This window comes from Colius striatus, chromosome 1 (assembly GCF_028858725.1).
Source record: "Colius striatus isolate bColStr4 chromosome 1, bColStr4.1.hap1, whole genome shotgun sequence".
Lineage (NCBI taxonomy): Eukaryota > Metazoa > Chordata > Aves > Coliiformes > Coliidae > Colius > Colius striatus.
In genome coordinates this window covers 30985813-30996891 of record NC_084759.1, presented here as the reverse complement: position 1 = coordinate 30996891, position 11079 = coordinate 30985813, and the positions used below count along the sequence as shown (strand labels likewise).

The 11079-nt window shown below is 40.2% G+C and overlaps 1 protein-coding gene across 1 annotated transcript in view; it reads right to left on the bottom strand.

The window, feature by feature from the left end:
• Positions 1-7835: 7835 nt before the first annotated feature.
• Positions 7836-11079, bottom strand: part of ENOX1 (ecto-NOX disulfide-thiol exchanger 1) — a 262050-nt gene continuing 258806 nt past the window's right edge. Inside the window, exon 15 of the mRNA XM_062020485.1 lies at positions 7836-8033. Within this exon, the coding sequence (XP_061876469.1) occupies positions 7902-8033 (132 nt within the window). The 3' untranslated portion in view covers positions 7836-7901. The remainder of the gene's footprint in view (positions 8034-11079) is intronic.

Below are 11079 nucleotides of genomic sequence, written 5' to 3'. Positions count from 1 at the left end.
TCAACATTCTTTATCATCCAATGAACTGTAGAGCTAGAGGTGCACATTTTTTTTCTTGCAGGGGAGCTTCTCTGCCATTGGAAGTTAGTGTTATTTGAGTAGCTTATTTCTGAGGTAGAGTCAACTTTGGAATGATTTTGGAAGATTCCTCTTTAGAGTGTTTCAGACACAACACTTGCCTGAGCTAACTCCATGGGGTGAATGAGATAAGAAAACTCATAAATTCTCATGCATTCAATACCACCATTCTTCCCTGCTCCCCCCTTAGTTTCTAACAGATTTCTGGGATGTCCTGGGATTTGCATAGGTTTTTGTTTTGGTTTTTTTTTATGGAATGACAGGTTCTAACAAAATCTCTCCAGTCTCTATTTTATGGTCTTCTGTTACTCCACTCCCATTCCTCTCACAAGTGTATCATGTCTCCACACTGTGAAATGAAGTCAGCTTTTAAAGTCTGCAACCGGATCTACAGAGTGTACAAGTTTTCCAACCTCCTCCCCAGATACAAACAGGCTAATCGATTGGATTTGATAAGAAGTAGTGATGAAAGCAGAAACACACCAGAGGGTTAAATTTAAAACATAACACCTCTCATACAGGAACTATTTTTTGGAGAAGGTTAAAAAAACAAGAGAGAGAAAACATACCTAATTAAGTGTATAATGCTATTATAAAGAGCTATTTCAGAGCAACTACTTGAGAATTAATCTTTTTCTTGTCTTACAGTCCTGGAGCAGCCCTTTAAATTCATAGCCTACCTTCTTCCAAATTAACCGGTCTTTGCAGACAAGCCTTTGGCTAACTGATTCTAAAATCCTCAAATAGACAAACCAGTGTCAACCCAATGCCCAAGGGCCTAGCTCAGCCAGCTTTTCACATTAAAGACATTATGCCTCCTCTGCATCAGACTTTTAAAATGTATCAGCTAATATGTGCTAATGACACACATTTAAACCCCAGTCTAGACAAAGCCTTTGAGATTGCCCTCTGAATGCTTGATGTGATCAGATAACATCCTGACAGCTGATCTGATTAACCCATTTTATTCACGAAAGACTATAAACATCATAGAATTATCCAGATTTTCCCTGTAGCAAAGAACAAACCCTGAAGGCTGTGCAGGGGATCTCAGCCTCAAAATATCCTCTTGGAGGGAGGGCACCTTTGCCCTTACACAAATGAGCCTATCTGTGGGGATGGAAAAGCCAGGCTCTGGAATACAGAAACACTCCTATGCAGAGGAATCTGTTACACCAAAAGACTGAAGAAAATGACAGAGTAGAGATTTACTTGTACTACTGCTTTGACATTTGTGTTTAGCTAATAGTCTGATAGGAATAGGAGGCAGAGAACTGCATTGGAGCAGATATGGGACTTCATGTCTGTATACAGAGTTTAACAGACTAATTCCAATTAACTGGTTTTCCCCACACATTTAAAAATGGGTGTTGAAAAACTCACAGAAGCACAGAATGGGTTGAGTTGGAAGGGATCCCACTAGTCCCAACCCCATTGCCATGGGCAGGGACATTTTCCCCTAGATCAGGTTGCTCAAAGCCCCATCTAACCTGGCCTTGAACACTTCCAGGGATGGGGCAGCCATAACCTCTCTGGGCAATGTGTACTCATGCCTCCCCACCCTCATAGTGAAGAATTTCTGCCTAATACCTAATCTAAATTTAATCCCTTTCAGTTTAAAGTCACTATGCCTTGTCCTATCACTACGTGCCCTTGTAAAAAGTCCCTCTCTTTCTTTCTTGTAGGCCCTTTTAGGTACTGGAAGGCTGCTATAAGGTCTCCCTGAAGCCTTCCCCAGGATGAACAACCCCCATATTCTCAGCCTGTCTTCATAGGAGAGGTGATCAATCCCTCTGATAATCCTTGTGGTCCTCCTCTGGAACAGCTCCAACAGCTCCATGTCTTTCTGTAGGTGGGGGTCTCACAAGGGAGAAGCAGAGGGGAAGAATCACCTCCCTTGCACTGCTGCCCAGGCTGCTTTGGATGCAGCCCTGGATTTGGTTTATTTTGAAGGCTGTAAGTGCACATTGCTGGGTCATGTTTAGCTTTCTCATCAACGAACACCCCCCAAGTCCTTCTCCACAGGGCTGCTCTCGATACACTCATCACCCAGCCTATATTTCTGATTGGGATTGCCCCAACCCATGTTCAGGACATTGCACAAGAAGACCTTGGTCTTGTTGAACTTCATGAGGTTTGCACAGGCTGACCTCTCAAGATTGTCAAGGTCTCTCTGGATGGCATCCCTTCCCTCCAGCAAGTTACCTGCAATACACAGCTTGGTGTTGTCATTGGCAAAGTTGCTGATTGGAAAGCATATTTTAAAAAAAGGACGCAATGATTTGAGGAAGAGAAATGCTTTATAGTAGAACACTTAAATCTCAATCTGTTTAGTTTATGAGAAAGAACACTGAGAAGTAAATAGACCGCAATATATAAATATCTTCACAGGGAGAAAATATGCAGTACTAAAGGATTATTTAATCTTGCAGAGAAAAGCAAAACTGGCTAAAAGAAGCCAGAAAAATATCAAGTTAGGAAACAAGGACATCATTTTGACTATGCTAATTGCATCTAACAAACTATCAAGCAAAAAAAAAAATCTATCAGTTGGTCACTTTGATTACAACTGGATGCATTTTTGGGAGATATATTTTAATCCACCATATGCTATTGGGATCACTACAGAATTAACTGTGACATGGCTAAGATACAAGCAGTCCAAGTATTTTTTTGGCTGCATTGTTAGGTATATAAAAGCACATAAATTAGCAAGAAGTACTTACCAGCCAGAAGTCTGAGGAAATTATTATAGTATGGCTGTGGTAGGATTGCAGGAGTGCGTTCTGCTAGATTTAAAGGAATACGGGATTTTTTTCCCTTTTAGTGCCCCTAAAATATCCCCATTGAGAGGAATTATGACATTGGAGTCAGCCTATTAAGTCTGGACAGACACATTTCCTACCTAGTGTAAGACAAAACACTGGATTTTTTGGATTTTTTTTACAATTAAGGTTTTCCGTGTATTCAACGCAGTGGGTTTATGTAGTCAGAGGATCTGCACCCTCTAAGCACAATTTCCTGATTCATCTGCTCTTTCAGTTGACTGACTTGTTTTTGAAACATTGAGCTTTAACTCAGTAAGTAGATAGTCACCCTTTGCAGTCTAAGCAGTCACACTGCTCTTGGAGAGCACGGAAAAAGGAATGTCTTCCTCCAGATTATGTCCTGTTTTATAAGTACTTAATGCCAATAAATGTAGAAAGATTTCTTTTTTCTAGAGCATCTCAGCAGTTGCTTCCAGAGGAGACTGACTACAGAACAGAACCAGAAGGAATTTGCTGCTGTTTTTACTTTCTTATTTTGAGGGAGAAGGTAGGATAAAGAAGCTACAGATGTTATCAGGGTAACCAGAGTGACGAGTTAAGGGACAACTTGTACCCTTTCACAGGAAAAAGGATGATAAAAGCCTTACACTTCCAATGATGAACACTGAGATTAATTTGTTAAGTGGACATCAGTCCCATATCAGACCTGGCTACTACTGGTTCTGGAAGCATAAAAAGAATGTATTTCCCAAACCAACCAATTCCTTTCCCTCTTCCCCTCCTCAAACCTTGTTCACCAAATCGACTCTCATCAGCACAGAATATTTTGTCATACTGACTGTCAAACAATTTTGATTTTAAATAAAACAATGCTTGCAAGACCAGAATTTTCACCTAAACACTCTTATGACAGTTTTTGTAGCTTTAGGTTCTATAACATTTACTGTACATGATGTACAGCTAAATGTAGCATTGCTTGATACAGGATTTTCTCTAAATCTCAGTGTAGCTGTTCCTTAAGTGAATGTGATTCTCTGGCAGTCATGAACATGCAAGTTTTGCCCGAAACATGCACACTTCAATAAACAATTAGATTCCACTGTGTGCAGTAGATATAAGAAATTTCCTTTTCAGTAGTGGGGAAAATGCAGTCTTCACCAAACATTGCTATCCCTTGTGGGCATAAAATGTTCAGTTTAACAGAGAGGTTACACTCATCTCCCTTGACCGAGCAGGGTGAAATGCACATTTGTCCAAGAGATCTTGCACATTTTATCCCTTAAGCCTTCAAGTGAGAATCAAATACAGTGCAGTAACAGGATGGCCCTCTAAACTGATGAAAGTCAACCCTGCCACCACTCCGAGACAATTCAAAGCTAAAGACGAGCTAAAATGCTCTCCTTGGAGAACAGGAGTTCAGACCAACTGAGCTTACAACTACCTGTAAAATACTCCAGCATGTTTGGGCAGTTAGAAAACAAATCGTCTCCCGCTCCACTAGTCTGTATTTGAGAAGAGACGATACTGCTATAACTTTCTCCCATAACTTGGGGTTGCATGCCAGGCTACTGCAGAGTCTTACTTTTTGAGCTTGTGGTTAGCTGGATGATGGTGTCTCTTTGACTTTCACCTGTTTTCTCTTCCACTACCCTTGTGAGGATCCTGCTAACTATAATTGGCCTTGAGTTTGCCAAATATGCATCCTCTTTCAACGCAACTCAGCTGCAGAAACTTGCTTTAGGTCTTGGATTACTTCATTTCACTAAGTACCGCTTGGCTAGCTCAATATCTTCCTTTTTCTCTGGGAGAAGATGCTGACTTCTGCAGCCGACCAAACTCCTTTACCACACATAAGGATAAAGTGACACAGAGAAAGGCTAGTCTTCTTTTCCACCGTACCAACTTCTTTTGTCATGGTTAAGTGGCATCACCTCACGCCATTTTCACAAGTTGCTTTGCTGCACTGCCCAACAGTGCTAAGAAGAGTACTGTCACCCAAAGCCATGACTCCAGGGCTTTATGACCATTTTCCAGTGATGCCCTTAATATGGAGTACATCTTTCTGGGCTACAATGTCATCAGATTGACACTACTGCTCTGGCAAGCTGGCTAAAGGGCATTTCATCATATTTTAATTTCTTGCAGAACATCACTGTCTTCTTCATATATCAGTAACATAATCTGCAAGAAAATATAGACTGTCTCGGTTGGAAGGGAGCTACAACAGTTACCTAGTCCAACTGCCTCATCAGTTCAGGGCTGACCAAGTGAAAGCCTGCTATTAAGGGCATTGTCCAAATGTCTCTTAAACACTGACAGGCTTAGAGCATTGACTAATGGAATCGTGCTCCAGCATTTGACCACCTTCTTGGTAAAGAAATGCTTCCTGGTCCCCAGTCTAGACATCTTTCAAAAGATATTTCCTTGAAATTCATCCCATTGTGTCACTCAGAACCCATGGCTGGATTCCTCAAGAATGATCATAGGGACATTTCAGCAGCTAAGTGATGGAGCTGGACATTTTAGTCCAGTTTCACCCAAAGCCACTGAGCACATAGCATTAAAGCTAGTCTTGACACCACACCCGATTGTCATGAGGATCTCCACGAGCTTCAAGGTCTTAGTTGATACATTATAAAATTGCAGGATGCATACATGCTATTTAACTTAAAGAGTAGATCTTCTATGATGGTATATAAAGGCCAGTGAAGGACATTTGCTCTTAGCTAGTATAATACAAGGACTAAAATGTCACTCTCCTAGAGCACTTATGGTCTAGACAGTCATGAAAAAGCCTAGGAAAGGAAAAAGAAAGAGACAACACATGCAGTGCAAGTATGATGATTAGGTTACAAGGTGCTGTTAGTTTTAAGATGTTTTGTGGCTATGTGATTTTGGAGTTATTTTGTGGAGAAGGAGACGAGCTAAAGGGAGAAAAAAGGAGGACACGAGAAAAGGGACAGAATATAATGAATAAGTATAGCATGAAGAAAGCTGAGGTGAAAGTTTTCTCACATCTCTTCTCCCCAGCCTAAGTGACATCCATACCCATTTATGTTACAGTACTTAAATAAGAGCTGTCAGACCGAACACATTTTTGCCTGAATTATTCATAAATCTGTATGATCACAAGAGACAAACATTTCCATTTGGATTAAACTAGTTAATTTTCATTAACACAACTGGCATACGATTACTAATTTCACCTGAGTAACTTTTCATAACATAGGTTCTGTAGCAACCATAACAGAGATGTATGTTTCTTAAAACAATTTTGTGTGTACTAGCTGAAAGCATGATTTTCTCCCATTACAGACTGGCTAAGCCTCTTTCTTTTTCCTTTTTGTACACAATTAAGATTTCATTCAATATTTCTATATTCCAGGTAGATGCCGGAAGAGAAATAGGTCTTAAAGCACTAATCACAAACAGCCGTGTAGAAGAGTTCCTTCGTGACTAATTGAATTTGACACTAATTGCTGCTTATTGAAGAATCTGAGTGAAACATCACTCTGACATGTATCTAGATGCTCCCTGCATCTGTTGCAATATGCCTTATTTCCTGCTGTTGGTCCTCACTTTATAGGGCCAGTTCTCTTGTGGCTGGCTTCTCTGCCTACACAGAGGTGTGACTTGAACGAGTCTGCTGTTTCTTCTCTGGAACCATGCTAAACAATGTACTGATGAAGTTCTTTAAAGTAGGACTCTGGGAGGAGCAATCCCTTCCACACTTTCCTAACTCAGTTGATGCACTCACTTCTTGCTGGCTCTTACAGGAGTGTTGTTGCAGTACTGTGTGTTGTACAGCAAATCTTAAATGATAATTTACATCGATGTCCCTGCTTAAGGGACACCACTAAAAGTGAGGGTTTTTTCCTTCCCTCAGCTGGCCAAAGTCCAGAAGCATTAACTGGGAGTTAGGAGTAACTAATGGGATGCATTGTGACTACCCAAGACAACACTGAAAATGAGAAATTTGAAGGTGATAATTTTTAACCCGTCTGGGTTGTCTGAATAAACAAATGAAATCACTTGTCAGCTAAACAAAGGTACTTCCTCTACCATTAATTTAAATTATTTTAATAATAGCTAATACTGTAAGCTCTTTTTCGATTCCTAATTTAGCCAAGTTATCTGCAATTAATGGTTTTGGCAGGAGAAATGTGAATGTCAGGAAACTCTTGGCGGAATGGTAAAATCACAGAAACACCAGAAGAAAAACACAAACAATATGGTAGAAGCCATATTTATTGATAAAAATTAATATATCTGCTATAAAATTTGTAACAGTAATGCAACTGAATATTTTGATGCATAAACCTGAATGTTACATACCAAATACAATACAGTAACACTGGTTTCTTCCTTATTTACATGTTTATGAAAATTGATACGCAATCCATGTTAAAAGAACTTGTAATGGAGAATAGTTACATTAGAAAAATAATATTCTTGATAAAGCATTCTTGAGGACTCCAATCACATTTTCAGGCCTCTTTCAATAAGGCAAAAATCCCTGGTACAGCATATAACTTAATTTACAAAATACAATAACTTCAGACACATCTTCAAGTTTTCTTTTGGTATGCTTCTCCTCACTGTAAAATTACTCAGTTTTCTTACTAAACAGAAAGAACTTCCAATAACGAAACTTAATGCGTTCTACTACGTACCACATACACATCGCTGTAGTTTAGCAACCATAACTGCGCGATCTTTCTCCTTAACTCTTTGCTCAAATGAGCTTTTCTTAGATGTAGGACATGTAGTATTTGGAAATCATTATGACTGTGGGATCTTTCTTCAGTTTTCATAGGAAACAGATCTGTCACATTTTGAAACTTTTTTTATTTTAAAAAATGTTATTTTATTTTAGGAACTGGTGCACAACTACATTTCCACTCACAAGAGAACGTCACAAATGTAACTAAAATTAGGCTTGGATAACTTCGAAAACATACTATGTGCCCAAACCCAGACTTTGTACTTTAGTTTTTTATAACCCTGCCATGCTCTAGGAATTCTTCTTCTGCATAGCTTCATTACTAGTCACAGTCAGATAGTTTTAATTCCTTCAAAGGCACAAAACTTCCACCTCTTTTCCAGTGTTGCTCCTACGCCAGTGAATTCTTGTTTAAACATGCGTGGCAGTCTCATCAAAAGCATTTCTATCTCATTTGCAGAGATCTGGGAAAGAAATAAAGGTAAAATTTAAGTGAGAAAGTTGACCTGTAGATTGGAAAGAGGAAATATGGAGAACAGAAGTAAGGTGTGAGGGGATAGGGGGTGTCCAGGCCAGATGAAAACAACCAACCAACCATTATTAATTTTTTTAACCTGGCTCCTGGATTTTGTTGGGTTTTTTTTCCCCCCAGGCTCCAAAGCAAGTGTAGATTCCTTGCAGGATTGATTCTGCTTTTATAAATGGAATCCCACTGTAAAAGAGCAACAACTCCTACATTGGGGCTGTTGCCACATATCATAGAATCACAGAATCACAGAATGGTAGGGGTTGGAAGGGATCTTTAGAGATCATCTAGTCCAACCCCCCTGCAGAAGCAGGTTCACCTAGATCAGGTCGCATAGGAACATGTCCAGGCAGGTCTTGAAGACCTCCAAGGAAGGAGACTCCACAACCCCTCTGGGCAGCCTGTGCCAGGGCTCCCTCACCTGAACAGTGAAATAGTTTTTTCTTATATTTAAGTGGAACTTTTTGTGTTCCAGCTTCATAGGACAAAGTCTCTCTAAAAACCACAGTTGTGGATACACGGAAAGAAGAGGAGGAAGCAAGCGAGACTTTATTCTTCCTTTTCATCCCATGAGCTCTTGAATCCTTCTCCCATCTTTATCAGCTTTTCTTTTGCAAAAAATCTAACACAGGGATGTCATTTAATCAGCTTATTTTTGTTACTTAGGGCTGACTATCCAAGGAGCCACTTTCTTCCAGTTTTACTCAGTTTAGAAGCCCCAGATAAGTTAGTGAAGTTCCTCAGCATTGCTCAGGATGTTTTTAGGGTTTTGAACCCTTGATGAGTGGTCATATTCCTAATGGGAAAGACGCTCTCATTGCAGAAAACAATTTTACAAAGGCCACCTTTCAGGTATCATCAGTAGGGAAGTCAAGAATTGAACAATCATGGAAAATGAATCATTTTATCCTACTGCTACTTCTTCTAAAGTGATGACCATGAAAGGAACAGTAAAGAAATCTAAGAGTGCTGCATGTTATCCACAGGTATCTCCACATTTTGATAGGCTTCTCTGGCAATAATTATATTTCTGTGTATTCATACTAGTAGAAACCTTCCAAGGTGAAAAGTTTCCTCTTTAAAACAGTATATGAACATAAAATATGGTAATTATACCTCATTCCACACAAGGGAGGCAAGAAAATATCAACCACCTCTTATTTTCCTGAAGAGGTTACCACAGCAGAAAGATTAAACAATTTGTTAAAGGTGGTGCCAAAAATCAGTGTGGGAGGCAGTCTAAAGCCCCACAGTAATCAGGTCCATCTTTTACAAACTTTCATGGCAGTAATGGATAGCTGGTTACCTTTGGGTAATGTATCTGAGCTCTACGCTGAGCCCTTGGCCCGCACGGGTACGCTGACCTTATCATTCCTGTTCAGGTGAGGAATGACAGGCTAACCATAGAAAGTAATTGAAATTCATCTCTGAGATTGCATCTCCGGATTGTGCTATTAAAAAGTAATTTGTTGCTACAAGCAGTTACTTCCAAAATAAACCAGTGAGGTCAGATTTTGCAGCTCGTGTTTATTATGCAGCAGTTAGGTTCCGCAGTAGCCGCAGGGGCTCGTACGTTGGCACCTCGGAGAGATGGAGAGCGTGCTCCTCCCATGAAGGCTGTGAGCAAGTGAAGTGTTTTATTCTGGTAGCCTCAACAGAAGCCAACATGTTGGTCACGTGAGCAGAAATTCAAGGACAGAGCCCACACACATGCATGAGAAGGGACTGCAGCAGTGAAGGGGGGGAAAGTTGAGGAGTTCAGTGGGCAGAGACAATGAGCAGCAGGGCTGGAACCCAAGAAGCCAGTATTTTAAACTATTTCTGTTATTGTTCAAGTGATACAGAGCTGGAGGGGGCAACCAGGGGAAAAAGTAGTAGAAACTTAGCCAGATACTGTGTGTTATGGAAGGGCTTGAAAGATGACTGAGGAGACTGGGCAGACTGGGTACTGCAAGAAGTGGAGACAAGATGAAGACAGGTGTTTATGTGGCAGAGGAAGGGAACAGAGAAGCTTAAGAAAAATAGCTGCAGGTGTGAAGTTCTGGGTGCATCAGGTCTTGATAAATCAGACTTTTTCTTAAAAAAACCCACAAATTCATATTTCTCATCTCTTTCTACCATTCTCATCCCTTTCTCCCTTTTCATTGCGGGCAGCAGTGGACTGTTAAGCACTAGCAAATCTGAGCTGCCATGGTCTGAAGATAGTGACAAAGAACTTAATAATCTTTCCTGACTCATCCATGCAACCTGTCTTATTTCCAGTGGAGTTGCAGGTCAGCACCTCCTCTGCTTTTAGCTGTATATTTTTTTCATAGAAACAGAGGAAGGATCCTCAGAGACATGAAGCAGTCCATCAAAGCAGTCCACTGGAAGCTGATCTTGGCTATGTGCAGCATGGCCGGGAAGAGTGTTCAGGAACAGAACAGCGCCAGGATCAAATAAGCTGTACCCAACAACTGCCACACAAGGAGTAACACTCACATTCTCGCTCCAGATGCACTACATCCTGACTCCATGCTGCAAGAAGATCTGAGTAAGCACCATGATACTCATGTGCAGAGGAAATATTGGCAGATGTGGATCAGAGCTGTGGCTAACCGCAGGGTGACCCCAGCATCTCCTAAGTATCTCACGCAGTCTAGCATCCCCCAGAGCTGTTCTTTAGCACCTAAGAGTAGCAGTCACTTGATCAAAGGTGGCTATTTCACAGCTGAGCTTCTAATTCTTGACATGCTTAATTTCCATAATTATTATTTTTAATATATGATTACGTATGAACCATTATTAATGAGAAACAACAATAATTTCTATTATTAATTATTGTTATAGAACATTATTGTAAACAATATTGAAATATAACAATATTAAGACTAAACATTTAGAGAGGAATACACCCTTTAGGTACTTGATTTCATCTCATCCTACAGTAGACATTTAAAAGTCCAAATATCTTACCCTACAGGCATGTATTCACTATGGACTGT